Source organism: Hordeum vulgare, chromosome 7H, assembly GCF_904849725.1.
Source record: "Hordeum vulgare subsp. vulgare chromosome 7H, MorexV3_pseudomolecules_assembly, whole genome shotgun sequence".
NCBI classification, from domain to species: Eukaryota; Viridiplantae; Streptophyta; class Magnoliopsida; order Poales; family Poaceae; genus Hordeum; species Hordeum vulgare.
Genome location: NC_058524.1, coordinates 71773763 through 71794762, shown reverse-complemented (window position 1 = coordinate 71794762; position 21000 = coordinate 71773763). Strand labels below are relative to the sequence as shown.

General features: G+C 44.2%; 1 protein-coding gene and 1 pseudogene across 1 annotated transcript; both read right to left on the bottom strand.

The window, feature by feature from the left end:
* Window positions 1-19399: 19399 nt before the first annotated feature.
* Window positions 19400-19708, bottom strand: LOC123408321 (MFP1 attachment factor 1-like; the record flags this gene model as incomplete). The annotated part of the gene is made up of 1 exon (XM_045101448.1): window positions 19400-19708. A coding segment is annotated over one exon (309 nt), but the record flags the coding sequence as incomplete, so codon positions are not given.
* Window positions 19709-19711: 3 nt separating this feature from the next.
* On the bottom strand, window positions 19712-20178 carry LOC123413546 (annotated as a pseudogene).
* Between the last annotated feature and the right edge of the window lie 822 nt (window positions 20179-21000).

Below are 21000 nucleotides of genomic sequence, written 5' to 3'. Positions count from 1 at the left end.
GCCATAGGGTTGTCTTTAAACTAACGTTTGTGCTTGTAGATGTGTTTACCATATTGCTAGGACGTAGCTTTAGTAGTAATAGCATGAGTAGCACAACAACCCCGATGGTGACACGTTGATGGAGGCCATGATGATGGCGATAATGGTGTGACGCCGGTGACAAGAAGATCGTGCCGGTGCTTTGGTGATGGAGATCAAGAAGCACATGATGATGGCCATATCATGTCACTTATGAATTGCATGTGATGTTAATACTTTATGCACCTTATCTTGCTTAGAAAGACGGTAGCATTATGAGGTTATCTCTCACTAAAATTCCAAGACGGAATTGTGTTCTCCCCGACTGTGCACCGTTGCGACAGTTCTTCATTTTGAGACACCACGTGATGATCGGGTGTGATAGACTCAACGTTCACATACAACGGGTGCAAAACAGTTGCACACGCGGAACACTCGGGTTAAGCTTGACGAGCCTAGCATGTGCAGACATGGCCTCGGAACACATGAGACCGAAAGGTCGAGCATGAATCGTATAGTTGATATGATTAGCATAGAGATGCTTACCACTGAAACTATTCTCGACTCACGTGATGATCGGACTTGAGATAGTGGATTTGGATCATGTACCACTCAAATGACTAGAGAGATGTACTTTTTGAGTGGGAGTTCTTAAGTAATATGATTAATTGAACTAATTGTCATGAAAATAGTCTAATGATCTTTGCGAATTACGATGTAGCTTGCGCTATAGCTCTACTGTTTTTAATATGTTCCTAGAGAAAATTTAGTTGAAAGTTGATAGTAGCAAACTTTGCGGACTGAGTCTGTAAAACTAAGGATTATCCTCGTTGCTGCGCAGAAGGCTTATGTCCTTAATGCACCACTCAGTGTGCTGCACCTCGAGCGTCGTCTGTGGATGTTGTGAACATCCGACATACACGTTTCTGATGACTACACGATAGTTCGGTGCAAAATACTTAATGGCTTAGAAGCGTGGCGCCGAAGACGTTTTCAAACGTCACGGAACATGAGTGGTGTTCTAAAGAGATGAAATTGTGATTTCATGCTTGTACCCTTGTTAAGAGGTATGAGACCTCCGACAAGATTCTTTGTCCATGAAATAAAGGAGAAAAACTCAATCGTTGAGCGTGTGCTCAGATTGTCTGAGTACGACAATCACTTGAATCAAGTGGGAGTTAATCTTCCAGATGAGATAGTGATGGTTCTCCAAAGTCACTGCCACCAAGCTGTCAGAGCTTTGTGATGAACTATAACATATCAAGGATAGATACAATGATCCTTGAGAGATTCGTGATGTATGACATTGCGAAAGTAGAAATCAAGAAGGAGCATCAATGGTTGATGGTTAGTAAAACCACTAAGTTTCATGAAAGGCATGGGCTAGAAGGGATACTTCGTGAAACAGCAAAACAGTTGCTGCACTAATGAAGAGACCCAAGTCTAAACCCAAACCCGAGACTAAGTGCTTCTGTTATGAGGGGAACGGTCACTGAGGCGGAGCTACCCTAGATGCTTGGTAGATAAGTAGGCTGGCAAAGTCGAAAGTAGTATATTTGATATACATGATGTTGATGTGTGCTTTACTAGTACTCCTAGTAGCGCGAGGGTATTGGATACCGGTTCAGTTGCTAAGTGATTGGTAACACGAAATGAAAGCTACGGAATAAACGGAGACTAGCTAAAGGCGAGGTGACGATACATGTTGGAAGTGTTTCCAAGGTTGATATGATCAAACGTCGCCACGCTCCCTCTATCATCGGGATTGGTGGTGAAACCCAAATAATTGTTATTTGGTGTTTGCGTTGAGCATGAACATGATTGGATCGTGTTTGTTGCAATACGATTATTCATTTCAAAGAATAATAGTTATTCTATTTGCTTGAATAATTACCCTCAATGGTTTATTGAATCTCGATCGTAGTGTTACACATGTTCATAATATTAGTGCCAAAAGATAAAAAGTAATAATGATAGTACCACTTAGTTGTGGCACTGCCACTTGAGTCATGTTGGTGTAAAATGCATGAAGAAGCTCCATGCTGATGGATAGTTTGGACTCACTTGATTTTGAATCACTTGAGACATGCAAAACATGCCACATGAAACAAGTAGAGTAACTTGTTGGGAGTAATGCATTTTTGATGTGTGCAGTCCAATAAGTGCTAAGGCACGCAGTGGATATCATTATGTCCTTACTTCACTCACGATTTGAGTAGATACACGAGTATTTACTTGATGAATCACAAGTCTGAAATGTTGAAAAGTTCAATGCTATTTTAGAGTGAAGATCGTCATGACAAGGGGATAAACAGTCTGCAATATGATCATAGAGATGAATATCTGAGTTACGAGTTTTGGTACGCAGTTAAGACAATGTGGAAATTGTTTCGCAGTTCATGCCACCTGGAACACCATAGTGTGATGATGTGTCTGAACGTCTTAGCCACGCCCTATTTGATATGGTGCATACTATGATGTCTCTTATCGAATTACCACTATCGTTTATGGGTTATGCATTAGAGACAACCGCATTCACTTTAAATAGGGCACCGCGTATTTCCATTGAGATGACACAGTATAGACTAAGGTTTAGAGAAATCTAAGCTGTCGTTTCTTGAAAGTTTGGAGCTGCGATGCTTATGTGAAAAAGTTTCAGTCTGATAAGCTCGAACCCAAAGCGGATAAATGCATCTTCATAAGATATCCAAAAAAGTTGGATACATCTCCTATCTCAGATCCGGAAGCAAAGTGTTTGTTTCTAGAAACGGGTTCTTTCTTGAGGAAAGGTTTCTCTCGAAAGAATTGAGTGGGAGGGTGATAGAACTTGATGAGGTTATTGAACCATCACTTCGACTAGTGTGTAGCAGGGCACAAGAAGTTGTTCTTGTGGCGCCGACACCAATTGAAGTGGAAGCTGATGATGGTGATCATTGAGCTTCGGATCAAGTTACTACAAACCTCGTAGGTCGACAAGGTCGCGTACTACTACAGAGTGGTATGGTAACCCTGTCTTGGAGGTCATGTTGTTGAACAATAATGAACCTACAAGCTGTGGAGAAGCGATGGTGGGCCCGGATTCCGACAAATGGCTGGAGGCCATGAAATCCGAGAGAGGATCCATGTATGAAAACAAAGTGTAGACTTTGGAATAACTACTTGATGGTCGTAGGACTATTGAGTAAAGATGGATCTTTAAAAGGAAGACAGACGACGATGGTGATAAGTCACTATTAAGAAAAGCTCGACTTGTCGCAAAGATGTTTCCGACATGATCAAACAGTTGACTATGGTGAGACTTTCTCACTCGTAGCGATGCTAAAAGTCTGTTAGAATTATGTTAGTAGTTGTTGCATTATTTTTGAAATATTGCACATAGGATGTCAAAACATTGTTTCCTCGACGGTTTCCTTGAGCAAACATTGTATGTGATACAACCAGAAGGTTTTGTCGATCCTAAAGATACTAACAAGTATGCAAGCTCCAGCGATCCTTCAATGGACTGGTGCAAGCATCTCGGAGTTGGAATATATACTTTGATGAGATGATCAAAGATTTTGGGTTTGTACAAGGTTTATGAGAAACTTGTATTTCCAAAGAAGTGAGTGGGAGCACTATAGAATTTCTGATAAGTATATGTGGTTGACATATTGTTGATCAGAAGTAATGTAGAATTTCTGTGAAGCATAAAAGGATGTTTGAAAGGAGTTTTTCAAAGGAATACCTGGATTGAGCTACTTGAACGTTGAGCATCAAGATCTATGGAGATAGATCAAAATGCTTAATAGAAGTTTCAACAAGATGCATGCCTTGACAAGTTTTTGAAGGAATTCGAAATAGATCAGCAAAGAAGGAGTTCTTGACTGTGTTGTAAGGTGTGAATTTGAGTAAGACTCAAAACCCGACCACGACAGAATAAAGAGAATAGACGAAGGTCGTCTTCTATGCCTTAGTTGTAGACTCTAAAGTATGCCATGCTGAGTACCGCACTGATGTGTGCCTTGCAGCAAGTCTGTTAAGAGGTACACAGAGTGATCCAGGATTGAATCACTGAACAACGGTCAAAGTTATCCTTAGTAACTAAATAGACTAAGGAATTTTTCCCGATTATGGAGGTGGTTAAAGAGTTCGTCGTAAAGGGTTACGTCGATGCAAGCTTTGACACTAATCCGAATAACTATGAGTAGTGAAACGGATTCGTATAGTAGAGTAGATATTTGGAGCATTTCCTAATAGCACGTAGTAGCAGCATCTATAAGATGACATAAAGATTTATAAAGAATGCACAGATCTTAAAGTTTTAGAACCGTTGACTAAAACCTCTCTCACGAGCAAGACGTGATCAGACCCCAGAACTATATGGGTGTTGGATTCGTTGAAATCACATGGTGATGTGAACTAGATTATTGACTCTAGTGCAAGCGGGAGACTGTTGGAAATATGCCCTAAAGGCAATAATAATTAGTTATTATTATATTTCTTTGTTCATGATAATCGTTTATTATCCATGCTATAATTGTATTGATTGGAAACACAATACTTGCGTGGATACATAGACAAAACACTGTCCCTAGTAAGCCTCTAGTTGACTAGCTCGTTGATCAAAGATGGTCAAGGTTTCCTGGCCATAGGCAAGTGTTGTTACTTGATAACGGGATCACATCATTAGGAGAATCATGTGATAGACTAGACCCAAACTAATAGACATAGCATGTTGATCGTGTCATTTTGTTGCTACTGTTTTCTGCGTGTCAAGTATTTGTTCCTATGGCCATGAGATCATATAACTCACTGACACCGGAGGAATGCTTTTTGTGTATCAAACGTCGCAACGTAACTGGGTGACTATAAAGATGCTCTACAGGTATCTCCGAAGGTGTTCGTTGAGTTGGTATGGATCAAGACTGGGATTTGTCACTCCGTATGATGGAGAGGTATCTCGGGGCCCACTCGGTAATACAACATCACACACAAGCCTTGCAAGCAATGTGACTTAGTGTAAGTTGCGGGATCTTGTATTACGGAATGAGTAAAGATACTTGCCGGTAAACGAGATTGAAATAGGTATGCGGATACTGACGATCGAATCTCAGGCAAGTAACATACTGAAGGACAAAGGGAATGACATATGGGATTATATGAATCCTTGGCACTGAGGTTCAAACGATAAGATCTTCGTAGAATATGTAGGATCCAATATGGGCATTCAGGTCCCGCTATTGGATATTGACCGAGGAGTCTCTCGGGTCATGTCTACATAGTTCTCGAACCCGCAGGGTCTGCACACTTAAGGTTCGACGTTGTTTTATGCGTATTTGAGTTATATGGTTGGTTACCGAATGTTGTTCGGTGTCCCGGATGAGATCATGGACGTCACGAGGGTTTCCGGAATGGTCCGGAAACGAAGATTGATATATAGGATGACCTCATTTGGTTACCGGAAGGTTTTCGTGCATTACCCGAAAAGTTTCGGGCTCATCGGTAGTGTACTGGGAGTGCCGGGAGGGGTGCCGGGGGACCATCAGGAGGGGTGTCACGCCCCAAGGGGTCTCATGGGCTATGGGAAGAGATAAACCAGCCCCTAGTGTGCTGGAATAAGTTCCCACTAAGGCCCATAAGGTTTGAGAAGGAAAAAACACAAGGTGAAAAGAGTTTCCAAGTGGGAAGGTGGAATCCTACTCCAAGTAGGATTGGAGTAGGACTCCTCCACCTCCAATTTCACCCAAACCTTTAGGTTTTGAGGCTGCCTCCTCCCCTCCCTCCCTCCTATATATAGTGGGGTTTTAGGGCTGATTTGAGACAACTTTTGCCACGGCAGCCCGACCACATACCTCCACGGTTTTACCTCTAGATCGCGTTTCTGCGGAGCTCGGGCAGAGCCCTGCTGAGATTAGATCACCACCAACCTCCGGAGCGCCGTGATGCTGCCGGAGAACTCATCTGCCTCTCCGTCTCTCTTGCTAGATCAAGAAGGCCGAGATCATCGTCGAGCTGTATGTGTGTTGAACGCGGAGGTGCCGTCCGTTCGGCACTAGATCGGAGCGGATCGTGGGACGGTTCGTGGGACGGTTTGCGGGGTGGATCGAGGGACGTGAGGATGTTCCACTACATCAACCGCGTTTCTTAACGCTTCTGCTGTGCGATCTACAAGGGTACGTAGATCGGAAATCCCCTCTCTTAGATGGACATCACCATGATAGGTCTTCGTGCGCGTAGGAAATTTTTTGTTTCCCATGCGACGTTTCCCAACATCCCTGGTGGCCCCCCTCTGGTAGTTCTTTCGCCCAGTATTTTAAATATTTCCATAAAAAATCCCCGTAAATTTTCAGGGCATTTGGAGATGTGCAGAATAGTGGACTAGGATTTGCTCCTTTTCCAGTCCAGAATTCCAGCTGCTTGAATTCTCCATCTTCAAATAATCCTTGCAAAATAAGAGAGAAAAGGCATAAATATGGTACCACAAGTAATATAACAACCAAAAAGCAATAAATATCAACATGAAAGCATGATGCAAAATGGACGTATCAACTCCCCCAAGCTTAGACCTCGCTTGTCCTCAAGCAAAAACCAAGTTCCATAAACATGCCCACATGTTTGGGGACGAAGGTGTCGACAAAACATAATACGGACATGAGGGCATCATGATCACACATAAAACAGCAATATATCATAAAGATTCTTATGGGAAAGTAACAATTCCTTCACAAATCAAAGCATGAAGCAAAAAACCTTACGGAGAAGTAACCAACAATAGTCCATAGTCATTGAAGCAATTGCAATTTATCACAACATCGGAAAGAGTCAAATAAGAGCTTGTAAGGCAAACCCACACACTCAATCATCTCTTTTGTTTTCCACAATTGTTACAACTCACGTGGTATTCATGATGTCAAAGTTTCAGCTGGACACAAAGGAAGATAGGGGCTTATAGTTTTGCCTCCCAACGGTTTACCTCAAGGGTAAAGTCAACAATAATAAAGCATGAGTACTCAACTCCGAGTTGATATATGAATATAGATCTTTCCCAAACATGTGACGGTAGCCAAGACAAAGGCAAAAAGGGAATTGGTGATGATCACCATGACTCTTACAAGGGTAAAAAGTAAAGGTACAAGATAGGCCCTTCGTAGAGGGAAGCAAAGGTTGTCATGCGCTTTTGAGGTTTGAATGCGTGCCCTCTTAGTGCGGAGGAACGTCACTTTATATTGTCTCCTGTGATAAAGAACTTTATTATGCAGTCTGTCGCTTTTATGTCTTCCTCATCACAGGTTCGTACAAAGCTTATTTTCCACACACTAATAGATCATACATATTAGAGAGCAATTTTTATTGCTTGCACCGATGACAACTTACTTGAAGGATCTTATTCAATCCATAGGTAGGTATGGTGGACTCTCATGGAAAAACTGGTTGGAGGTTTATGGATGCACAAGTAGTATCTCTACTTGGTGCGGGAGTTTTGGCTAATATGAGGTGGAAGCAATCGTCACATGCTAAGGGATCTCTAATCATATAACATTGTTTGGAACCAAGCAAACACAATTCATTATGTTGTCTTCCTTGTCCAACATCTACTCCTGGGCATGTAATAGTTTGGTGAGTGCTCACAATTATAAAAAGTGTCTAAGATGATATATTTATATGTGAACCTCTCTTTCCTTATTACTTCTTATTAATTGCAACAATGACTGGGTCTATGTTGATTTATTCTCAACAAGTTTCAATCATCATACTTGTCATAAGTGAAGTTATCACTTTCCATAAGATCGTGTCGTGATCTTTCAGGCTATCGTTCTTTTCATACTTTTGATCATGGCACAAAGCAAAGCCCTTGACTAAGACACTCTTTATTATATAGCTCGTAAGCTCGAATACAACGGGGGAGAGACAAAAGCAAAAGACTCAAACTAAAAACTAAAGACTTATTCCTCTAAAAGAAGAAATAAAAACTGAAAAGGAAAGAACTAAAACAAAGGTAAAAGCAAAAGATATAAAGGTGATACGATACCAGGGCAACTCCCCCAAGCTTGGCAGAAGCCAAGGGGATTGCCCATACCAATGCTTAGTTGTCTTCCTTTGCTGGTGATGGTGTTGTTGTCGCCTTTGATTCCAAGAGAGCTATCAACCTTTGATTTATACCTCTGAGATCTGTGACATGGTTTTCCAGCAAAACAACTTCACGAGTAAGAGAAATATTGCGAGCACGAGTAGTTTTGCAAAACCTCAAGACTTCAATCAAGGATGGGGACAGCATGTGGAGGAAGGGTTGGAGAAAGTATATTCCTTCAACGTCTTCAATGTTGAACATAGGTTGAACTTCCTCCTTAGCTTGGGTTTTCTCCTTAGCTTGGTCCCTGGCTTCCGTAACTTCTACTCTTTTCAGATCAGCATCTACTTCCTCATGAACTTGGTGAAGATCATTCTCCCCAACAGATTCCTGAGACATCTTTGCTCTAAATCTGCGGCAGACAACAAACTCGAAACAAAAACAGAGGAAAACTACGCGATACGGAGATCAAAACTTTCGGGCGACTATATATTGATTTTTCTGGGCCAGAAGGAGTCCTCCGCAAGAAAACGGAGTCCGGGAGGCACACGAGGTGCCCACAAGCTTGCCCACCGCTACCAGGGGTGGCGGAGTGGGCCCTTGTGGCTTCCTCGTTTTCTCTCCGGACTGCTTTTTATTTTTCTAATTTTCCAAAAATTCCAAAACTGAGGAAATTACCTATTGGAAAAGTATTGGAGTCCAATTTCTTGCCGAAACAGATACATCTTTGTTTTCAAGGTCTGAAATAGGCTGATAAACATCCCTTATGTACTCCTCTGGAGTTATGACATTGATGATATTGGTCTCAACATTTATGGGATTACCAGAGATGTAATGCTTGACTCTTTGCCCATTTACCACTCTAGGAAAATTTCCTTCCGTGTTATTGATTTTGATGGCACCGGAACGATATACTTCCTCGACAACATAGGGACCTTCCCAATTAGAGAGAAGCTTGCCTGCAAAGAATCTCAAACGAGAATTGTATAGCAAGACATAATCACCTACATTGAACTCCCGTTTCTGTATTCGTTCGTCGTGCCATCTCTTAACCTTTTCCTTGAACAACTTGGCATTCTCATATGCCTGGGCTCTCCATTCATCCAACGAACTGATATCAAACAACTGCTTCTCACCGGCAAGTTTGAAATCAAAGTTGAGCTCTTTGATTGCCCAATAAGTTTTGTGTTCCATCTCAAGAGGTAAATGACAGGCCTTACCGTAGACCATTTTATACGGTGACATGCCCATGGGATTCTTACAAGCTGTCCTATAAGCCCATAGTGCATCGTCAAGTTTGCTAGACCAGTTCTTTCGAGATCTATTGACGGTCTTTTGTAGGATCAACTTGTTCTCCCTATTACTCAACTCCACTTGACCACTAGACTGAGGATGATAAGGAGATGCAACTCTATGGTTGACATCATACTTAGCTAGCATCTTGCGGAAAACACCATGAATGAAGTGTGAACCGCCATCAGTCATCAAGTATCTAGGGACTCCAAATCTTGGGAATATGACTTCTTTAAGCATCTTAATAGAGGTGTGGTGATCAGCATTTTTAGTGGGGATAGCTTCTACCCACTTAGTGACGTAATCCATAGCAACTAAGATGTGAGTGTACCCATTGGAACTTGGGAAGGGTCCCATATAATCAAAGCCCCAGACATCAAATGGTTCAATGACAAGTGAATAGTTCATAGGCATCTCTTGACGCTTACTGATGTTCCCTATCCTTTGGCATTCGTCACAAGACAAGACAAACTTACGGGCATCCTTGAAGAGAGTGGGCCAATAGAAACCTGATTGCAATACCTTATGGGCAGTTCTATCTCCAGCATGGTGTCCTCAGTAGGCTTCGGAATGACACTTCTGCAGGATCTATCCCTGTTCATGTTCAGGCATACAACGTCTAATAACACCATCTACTCCTTCCTTATAAAGGTGAGGATGATCCCAAAAGTAGTGTCTCAAATCAAAGAAGAATTTCTTCTTTTGTTGATAGGTGAAACTTGGTGGTATGTATTTGGCTACGATATAGTTTGCATAATCGGTTGTGACAGCCCGAGAGCGACGCCCAGAAGATTCCCCCTTTTATTTCCGTTTCCGTCGTGTGATTAGTTTTATTTGTTGCATCGTCATTTAGTTTGCATCGTCGCATCATGCATGGCATCTTGCATCGTCTGTCACGTGTGGTTTTGAGTGTTGTGCTTCGAGTGATCACCGAGTCGTACTGCGATAGTAGCTCCCCCTCTCCCCTCTTATTTTGTTTTTGCGGTTTGCTAAAGTTTCCCGTTTTAAAACCCCTATTTAAAAAGGGTTCGTCTTCTTCTTTTCATTAAAAGATCCTTTTATTAAATGTGGGGGCAACCCTTGGGTTTTTATTTTTATTTCTCCTTTTGTTTTATTTTAAAACAGAGTCTCATTTTATTTTCTCCTTTAAAAGAGCTTTTATTTTTATTCTTTGTAAAAGAAAGGGTATTATTTTATTCTTTAAAAAAGGTTTCATTTTATTTGTTTTAAAATGCCCAAGCTATCCTTATAGTTGGGGTATATTTTATTTTCAAGAAGTCAAAAGGCATTTTTTTTATTTTTGTTAAAACCTTTTTTTTCCTTTTCTTTTGTTTGGGTTTTCCGTTTTTAAAAGTATAGAAAAAACAGCAAAGGGAGAGAGGGAGTTCCTAGGCCCAATGCCCAACCGGCCAGGCCCAGTAGTCCCCTATCCCTAGCGACACGGAGGGATCCTCCCGATCCCATCTCCCTCGTCCGCCGTCGTCCTCCCCCAGCCTCGGTTCCTCCTCCCGCTCCTCCCGCAACGCCGCCTCCAGCCCCTACCCCGCTTCTTCCCCCTTGAGCTCCTCGTCCCTCCCCGTGCGCCTCCTTCCTCCCCATGCCGCCCACGCCCTGGCCTCCGCTTCCCCGTGCGCCTCCTTCCTCCCCATGCCGCCTATGCCCTGCCCGAGGTGCCCAGGCTGAGCAGCCCCGCGCCAGTAGCTCCCCCCCTTGCGCGCCGCCATGGCCTCGAGCTACCCGCCACCTTGGCCCCGTGCCTCGTCCCGGGCCCGACGGTCGTTCTCCGCGCCTCCGCCAAGCCCTCCAAGGCCCCGACCTCCTCCTCCTCGCAGCTCGCCCCGCCACAGCTCGTCGCCCTCAGCCTCCTGCCGGCTGCGCCGCCTTGGCCTTGCCCTGCCGGAGCCGTGCGCGCCGCCTCCAGCAGCCCTCTAGGCCTCGCATCCTCCTGCCGCTGGCGACAGCTGCCATGTGCTGTTGCCGCTGGATGCTCGCCGTAGCACTAGATGCTGCTCGCTGTTGTATGTCGTCGTGTTGCTGTGGCCTGCTAGCCGCTGCCGATTGCTTGCGTGGCTTGCTTGCGGCTTGCTGTTGTCGGTGCTTGTTGCTGCTTCTTGCTGCCGCTGATGCTAGTTGCTATTGCTAGCTTGCTGCCGCCGCCGATGCTTGCTGCTGTGCCGGCTGCTTGCTGTAGTTGCTGCTAGGCTATTTGTGCCATAGCTTAGTGCTGTAGCTGCTGTTGTGTCGCTGGTTACCGACGTCGAAGGCCGTGTGCACCTTCCCCGCCTGTCGTGGTTCGTCAACAAGTTCGCCGGGAGCCACGACATCCTCGACGATCCCCGGACATCGACGAAGACGTGATCGACTTCCGACGCGAAGACCCGAGAATCACGACGTCGAGCGAACGACTACCGTCGACGAGACCGGTACCACGACGACAACTACTTCCCCGACTTCCACGACGACCGTTGTTCCCCTTCACCGAACCGATCCGCTCCGATATGCACGCGTCGAAGGTATACCGATGAGACATGGCCGAGAACCATATTCATGTGATGTATGAGATGATTATGTTTGCGCCTTATGTTGCCGTTGCACGTGTTCCTCTCGTTGAGCCCCGACACATGGGAACCCGGTAACCGGGATCACCCCATCTTTATTTACCGTTCCCGCATGCGCTCCCTATTTGTTGGCACGATATCTCGACGAGTTGTCGTGATAGGAACGTTGCCGTGGCATCGTTTCCGTTTTGCCGCCATGGTTCGTTTTCGCTCGTCGTCGCGACACCTTGTTTCTTTTCCTTCTTGCTTGTGTTGTTTGAACTCGCATGCATGATGCATTCATGGCATGATATATTGTGTTGCATGTTTCTTGTGACGTAGCTCTGATCTATGCTCCGCGTGTTAACCGACTAGGATGAATTGTAGGATCACCGCTTCACCCCTTTCCATGTTAACCACACTTAATATTGCGTGTAAATTAACGGGAGTGAACTAATAATTAAATGTGGAGTTCCGTCGATATGTAACTCGTTGCATATCGAGCTTCACTTAATGTGTAGTGTTTGCGTGAGGTGAATTGCCATGCCATGCCGTGCATCGATGAACTGATCATGCATCATATTAGGGTATGCATCATGTTGTGCATCGTGAGGTGAATATCTGTGTTGATGTTCGTTTCCGGTTTGCTCCGTCTCGATAGAGTTCCGCAAGCGTGTCGGAATGTCAGGACCCGTTCGACCACGTTGGTTCGCCGACTTCTCGGAGTCATTCTTCTTCCAAGCGGGATCTCAGGCAAGATGACCATTTCCCCAGATACCATTACTATCATTGCCATGCTAGTTTTATCGTTTATGTCTCGATGCCTACCACATGTTAAATATCAGCCTCTCAACAATGCCATGATTACCTTCAACCTGTTCGACCTAGCAAACCACTGATTGGCTATGTTACTGCTTGCTTAACCCTGTTGTTAGCGTTGCTAGTTGCAGGAGTAGTTGCTTCCATGTGATAACATGGGTTCCTTGTCATATCACCATATATTAATGCTATTTAATTTAATGGACCTATATACTTGGTAAAAGGTGGAAGGCTCGGCCTTTCTAGCCTGGTGTTTTGTTCCAGCTTTGCCCCCTTAGTTTTCGGCTACCAGTGTTATGTTCCATAAATGAGCGCTCCTAACATGATCGGGGTTGTTATGGGGACCCCTTGATAATTCGTTTTAGATTAAAGCTGGTCTGGCAAGGCCCAACTTTGGTACTACATTTGCCTAATAACTAATGAACTGCATAGGGAGTAATTAACCCGAGGAAATTTAATCAACCCCCGGGCCAGTGCTCCTCATGAGTGTTGGCCCACCTGAGCGAAGTCCGGCGCCCCTCTGGTCACCCGAAGGTTTAGCGATCCCGACGTCTAGCTCATCCGTCGTGTCCTGAGAACGAGGTACGCGACTCCTATCGGGATCGTCGACATGTCGGGCGGCCTTGCTGGATTAGTTTTACCTTTGACGGAATATCTTGTGCATCGGGATTCCGGTGATGCTTTGGGTAATCTCAGAGTTGAGGTTTTCCACTAGGGAATCCGACGAGATCGTGAGCTTCGTGATTGAGGATTTCTATGCGGCTTGTGGTAATTTGTGATGGACTAGTTGGAGCACCCCTGCAGGGTTAAATCTTTCGGAAAGCCGTGCCCGCGGTTATGTGGCAACGTGGAAACTTTGTTTAACACTGGTTCTAGATAACTTGAAGTTAACTTAACTAAAATATGCCAACTGTGTGCTTAACCGTGACTGTCTCTTTCGTGAGTTCTTACTCCGATTGAGGACACGGTGGGGTTATGTCTGACGTAGGTAGGTGTTCAGGATCATTCATTTGATCATCAGTAGTTCACGTCCAAATATATGCTAGTCGCTGCTGCAACCTCACCACTTAACCATACCTCACCCATTAAGCTTTGCTAGTCTTGATACCTTTGGAAATGAGATTGTTGAGTCCCCTGTGGCTCACAGATTACTACAACACCAGTTGCAGGTACATGTAAAGGTTACTCGACGCGAGTGTGTTGTTTGTTCATTTGGAGTTGCTTCTCCTTCTTCTTCTTCATCGATCTAGGATGGGTTCCAGGCCGGCAGCCTGGGATAGCAAGGATGGACGTCGTTCTTTCTTTTCTCGTTTGTTTTCGTCCGTAGTCAGACCCTGCTCTTACTCTTGATGAATATGTAATGTACTGATGTGACCCTGATGTAGCTTGTGGCGAGTGTAAGCTAACTCTCTATGTATATCTCTTCTTTTCAGTACATGTACTTGTAACGATATCCATTCTTGCGACACGACGAGATGCACTTCTATCCCTGATGAGGCCTTCGTGCCAAATTGAGGATAGGGTCGCATCTTGGGCGTGACATCGGCATACCACGATGCACTAAGTGAAGTGCGGATGACATTTAATTGCTCATCAGGAAAGCTGTCATCAATTGGTAGTGGGTCATCAAGGACATTCTCTAGCCTAGACAAGTTATCTCCTACAGGGTTATCAGCACCCTTTCGGTCAACGACGTGCAAATCAAATTCCTGTAGCAGGAGAACCCATCTGATCAGCCTAGGCTTAGCGTCCTTCTTTTGCATAAGGTACTTAATAGCAGCATGATCAGAGTGAATAGTGACTTTAGAGTCAACTATGTAAGATCTGAACTTTTCACATGCAAACACGACTGCTAAAAATTCATTTTCCGTAGTGGCATAGTTTCTTTGGGCACTGTCTAGAGTTTTACTAGCGTAGTGAATTACATTCAACTTCTTGTCAACTCTTTGTCCTAGAACAGCACCAACAGCATAATCACTAGCGTCACACATGATTTCAAAGGGCAAGTTCCAGTCAGGTGGTTGAACAATACGTGCGGTCATCAAAGCCTTCTTAAGTATTTCGAAAGCTTCCTCACAATCCTCATCAAAAACAAAAGGAACATCCTTCTGGAAGAGGTTGGTAAGAGGCCTAGAAATCTTAGAGAAGTCTTTAATGAACCTTCTGTAGAAACCAGCATGACCTAGGAAACTTCGTATACCTCTGATATCTGTGGGGCAAGGCATTTTCTCAATTGCATCAACCTTAACCTTATCAACTTCAATGCCTCTCTCAGAAATTTTGTGTCCTAAGACGATACCTTCATTAACCATAAAGTGGCACTTCTCCCAATTCAAGACGAGGTTGGTTTCTTCGCATCTCTGTAAGACTCGATCAAGGTTGTTGAGACAATCATCAAAGGAATACCCATAAACGGAGAAGTCATCCATGAAAACCTCGACAATCTTTTCACAAAAGTCAGAGAATATAGCCATCATACATCTTTGGAAGGTGGCAGGTGCATTACATAAGCCAAAAGGCATACGTCTATAGGCAAAGGTATCGAAAGGGCAGGTGAAAGTGGTTTTCTCTTGATCAGATTGTGCAACAGGTATTTGCGAGAAACCTGAATAACCGTCTAGAAAGAAGAAGTGAGTGTGCTTTGATAGCCTTTCTAGCATTTGGTCGATGAACGACAAAGGATAATGATCTTTCCTGGTTGCCTTGTTCAGTTTTCGGAAGTCTATCACCATTCTATAGCCGGTAATAATCCTTTGTGGGATTAGTTCATCCTTATCATTAGGAACGACGGTGATACCTCCCTTCTTAGGTACGCAATGTACTCGAGTTACCCAATCACTATGAGCAACATGATAAATGATTCCTGCTTCCAGAAGCTTTAATATTTCTTTTCTAACAACCTCTTTCATCTTAGGATTTAATCTCCTTTGATGATCAGCAACTTGTTTTAAGTCGGGATCGGTTTTAATCTTGTGCTGACATAGAGTAGGACTAATACCCTTAAGGTCATCAAGAGTATATCCAATAGCCGCGCGGTGCTTCCTCAGAGTTTTTAGTAACTTCTTCTCTTCGCGCTCTAAGAGGAGAGCACTAATAATGACATGATATATCTCCTTCTCATCAAGATAGGCATACTTAAGAGTATCAGGCAACTGTTTAAGCTCGAACACACGATCACCCTTTGGTGGGGGAGGATCCCCAAGCAGTTAAATGGGCAGATTATTCTTGAGAATAGGATGGTGTTCTAAGACAATTCTATCTATCTCATCTCTCTCCTCCATATGCATATCATTTTCATGCTCAAGCAGATATTGCTCTAAAGGATCCGTAGGAGGTACGGCAATAGAGGCAAGAGCAATGATTTCATCTCTACCAGACGACTCTCTTTCATGGGGTTGTCTTCCAAACTTGGAGAAGTTAAATTCATGAGACACACCCTCGAAACTTACTGTGACAGTCTGCTTAATGCAAGCAATGTGAGCATTGAGAGTGTTGAGAAAGGGTCTACCAAATATGATGGGACAAAAGCTATCTTGTGCAGTACCAAGGACGAGGAAATTAGTAGGATACTTCATCTTACCACACAGGACTTCTACGTCTCTCACAATTCCCAAAGGGCAGATAGTGTCTCTATTAGCTAGCGTGATAGTGACATCAATGGGTTCTATCTCAGCAGGTGCAATCTCATCTTTGATTTCATCATAGAGAGAACGGGGTATTGCACTAACACTAGCTCCCATATCACGTAAACCATGGTAGCAGTGATCTCCTATCTTAACAGAAACAACGGGCAGGCCAACTACAGGTCCATGCTTGTCTTTCGCGTGAGGTTTAGCAATTCTAGCACAGTCCTCACATAATTTAATAACATGCTCGTCTATGTCTTCGGCTAAGAGATCTTTGATAATAGCAACACTAGGTTCAAATCTAATCTCCTCAGGGGGTGCAAGTGGTCTAATGTAACCCCTACGTATCACAGTTGGAGCTTTAGAATAATCCTTCATTCTAGCAGGGTATGGTGGTTTCTCAGTGTAAGCACAAGGAACAACAGGATCACTAAAAGCTATGATTTTCTCCTCAACTAGATTGGTTTTGGCTATGTTGCTTTCTACAGGAGGATGATATTTAAACCACTTCTCTTTGGGAAGATCAACATGAGCAGCAAAAGATTCACATAGAGAAGCTACTATCCCAGAGTGAAGTCCATACTTAGCGCTAAAATCTCTAGAAGTGTTTTTCTCAACAAAAGATTTAACGCAATCAAACTGGAAATTCATACCCGAGTCCTTACGTTCCTCCAGCTCCCAATCTTCAGAGTTGCATTTGATTCTCTCCAATAAATTCCACTTGTGATCAATATCCTTCTTCATAAAAGAACCGGCACAAGAAGTGTCAAGCATGGTACGATCTTCATGAGAAAGCCAAGCATAAAAGTTTTGAGTGATGATTTCTCTTGAGAGCTCATGATTGGGGCATGAATATAGCATTGATTTAAGCCTCCCCAAGCTTTAGCTATGCTTTCCCTGTCACGAGGCCAAAAGTCATAAATAAAGTTCTGATCACGATGTACTAAATGCATAGGATAGAACTTTTGATGAAATTCCAATTTCAGCCGATTGTAGCCCCATGATCGAGCATCATCACATAGCCTATACCATGTCAACGCCTTATCCTTGAAAGATAAAGGAAGTACTTTCTTCTTTACTTCATCCTCGGGCAAACCTGCAAGCTTAAATAAACCACAAACTTCATCTACATAGATTAGATGAAAGTCTGGATGTGAAGATCCATCTCCTGTAAAAGGATTAGCCAGCAGTTTCTCAAGCATACCCAAAGGAATTTCATAAAAGATATTTTCAGTAGGTACCTCAGGTTGAGGAGCAACTCCTCGTGCTTCCGTTCGTGGTGAAGATACCCCGAACAAACTCCTCAAAGGAAGAGTTTCCATAGTGACAAGTGACAATAAATTTCAGCACAGTATAAAAATGTTTCCTTACCAATTTCCACTTACCAAAGGCGCTTCACTCCCCGGCAACGGCGCCAGAAAAGAGTCTTGATGACCCACAAGTATAGGGGATCAATGGTAGTCCTTTCGATAAGTAAGAGTGTCGAACCCAACGAGGAGCAGAAGGCTCTGATAGATGGATTTCAGCAAGGTAATAACTGCAAGCACTGAAAGTAGCGGTAACAAGTGATTGTGTAGAGAGGTGAAACGTAGCAAGCAAAGAGTAACAAGTAACAAGTAGTAGCAACGGTGCAGCAAGTGGCCCAATCCCTTTTGTAGCAAGGGACAAGCCGGAACAAAGTCTTATAGGAGGAAAAACGCTCCCGAGGACACACGGGAATTTCTGTCATGCTAGTTTCATCATGTTCATATGATTCGCGTTCGTTACTTTGATAGTTTGTGTGGGTGGACCGGCGCTTGGGTACTGCCCTTACTTGTACAAGCATACCACTTATGATTAACCTCTCTCGCAAGCATCCGCAACTACAAAAGAAGAATTAAGACAAAGTCTAACCATAGCATTAAACTAGTGGATCCAAATCAGCCCCTCACGAAGCAGCACATAAACTGGGGTTTAAGCTTCTGTCACTCCAGCAACCCATCATCTACTTACTACTTCCCAATGCCTTCCTCTAGGCCCAAATATGGTGAAGTGTTATGTAGTCGACGTTCACATAACACCACTAGAGGAAAAACAACATACAACATATCAAAATACCGAACGAATATCAAATTCACATGACTATTATCAGCATGACTTATCTCATGTCCTCAGGAAAAAAGTAACTACTCACAAGACATAATCATAATCATGACCAGAGGTGTAATGAATAGCATCAAGGATCTGAACATAAACTCTTCCACCAAATAATCCAACAAGCATCAACTACAAAGAGTAATCAACACTACTAGCAACCTTACAAGTACCAATCGGAGTTGCGAGACGGAGATTGGTTACAAGAGATGAACTAGGGATTGGAGAGGAGATGGTGCTGATGAAGATGTTGATGAAGATGCCTCCCCTCCGACGAGAGGAGTGTTGGTGATGACGATGGCGACGATTCCCCCCTCCGGGAGGGAAATTTCCACGGCAGGATCGTCCTGCCGGAGCTCTCGATTGGATCTGCTCAAGTTCCGCCCCGTGGCGGCGATGAAACCATGAAAAAGCTCCCGTGTGATTTTTTCCAGGTCAGGACGCATCATATAGCAAAAGAGGGGGGCTAGTGGGCCTTCAGGCAGCCCACAAGCTTGCCCACCGCCACCAGGAGGGTGGTGGCGGAGTGGGGGCTTGTGGGGCCCTGGTGGTGCCCCGCTGGTAGTTCTTTCCCCCAGTATTTTTAATATATTCCAGAAAAAATCCACGTAAATTTTCAGGGCATTTGGAGATGTGCAGACTAGTGGACTAGGACTTGCTCCTTTTCTAGTCGAGAATTCCAGCTGCCTGAATTCTCCCTCTTCAAATAATCCTTATAAAATAAGAGAGAAAAGGCATAAATATGGTACCACAAGTAATATAACAGCCCAAAAAGCAATAAATATCAACATGAAAGCATGATACAAAATGAACGTATCAAGAGGCTAACGCCGCACACGAACTCTAGATAGATGTAAATGAATTTTATCTCGGTCTGGGCGAGCTCAGGCCTTGGAGGTCTCCTTCTTGACGACCGACAGCGCCTCCTACGACGGCTCGGCCTTGGCGGCGGCAGAGCGGGACTTGACAAAGTCGAGGAGGCGGCGGCTGACATCCTTGGAGTAGAGCTGCAGCGCCTCGATGCCCTCCTCGACGGATGCGGCGGCCCCGCCGCCAACGACGGCGGCGTCAAAGGCCTCGGCCTCGATGGCGCGGACGGCGGGCTCGGCGTCGGCGGTCGGCACGGCGCCGTAGCGCTTGCAAAGGAGGGTGTCGCCGGCCAGGGTGTCCACCAGGCGCCGCACCATGGCGTCCCGCGTTCGTTGCGTTGACGGCCAGATGCTGAAGGAGGCGTGTGCTCACGGCCGGCGAACGCCGGTGGCGGCAGACGTGCCTGCCTCCCGCGAGCGGAGCGCCAGCCCGCAGCCAGCCCTGCGAGCCTCCCGTGAGCGCAGCACCGGCCGGCGAACGCGGCCGGTAGCGAGCAGCTGACGGTGGTGTGTGGTGCGTGCCGTGGACTTCGTTGCTCTGGCCGCCCCAGCGCCACTCCGCCCCGCGCGGTCCCGGTTGTCCGCACCACCCCCGCCCGCTGGCCTCCCGCGTCGGCCCGCTTCGGCCCGGCCGTCCGCGTCGCCACGCCTGGCCCTCTCCACATCCGCGCGCTCGCGTGGTCCTGGCCGTCTGCACCGCCCTTGCCCACTGCCCTCCCGCGTCGCCCCACTTCGACCTCGTTTCACCGGCGAGAAGGCCCCTCCGGAGGCTCCCCGAGCTCCATTGCCTCCTTGCCCGTCGGCCCGGCGGTGGAGGACGGGAATGGATAAGCCATGACACGTGGTGATTGCCAGGGAGGTTTACGTAAAAACAAAACGTTTTTTAACTTACAAAAGGACCATGGGTTGATTTCCAGAAAATTGATGGGCTTTTCTGCAGAACTGACAGGACGAACGACAGAAGTCATCGATGCTTTATTATTACTAGCACAAGAGCACGTGCGTTGCAACGGGAGCAAACCGTACAAACATGTCATAACCTAATAATCATGATTTAAGACTTTTATTTAAACTTACTGCATAAATAGAATTTAAAAATGTTAAATAAGTAAAATAACATCATATTTAGATTGTACGCATCACTATAGATTCAAATTACATTATAAATAGAAATTTAAAAATTAAATAGGTAAGAAATATTATATTTCGATTCAACACATTTTTTGAATGAAAGTTCATATGTAATAATTTAAAATTAAAGTTACAGTTTAAAAGATATAATTTTCTAAAGTATTTGTTAATTATAATTGAACCACGGATTAATTAACAACATGGACCGGCCTCGTTATGAAAAGATAGATTGTACGCTATTGGTTAAAACTATAGCATAAATATAATTTTAAAATTGTTAAATAGATAAAATAACATTATATTTAGATTGTGCGCATCACTATTGATTAAAATTATATTATAAACACAATTTTAAAAAATTAAATAGATAAACTAACATTATATTCAGATTCTACGTATTTTTCTAATAAAATTTCATATATAATAATGTAAAATTGGAGTTAGCGTTTAAAAGATATGATTTTTTAAAGTATTTTGCACTTATAATTAAACTACAGATTAATTAATTAAAAACTGTAGGGGTGTTT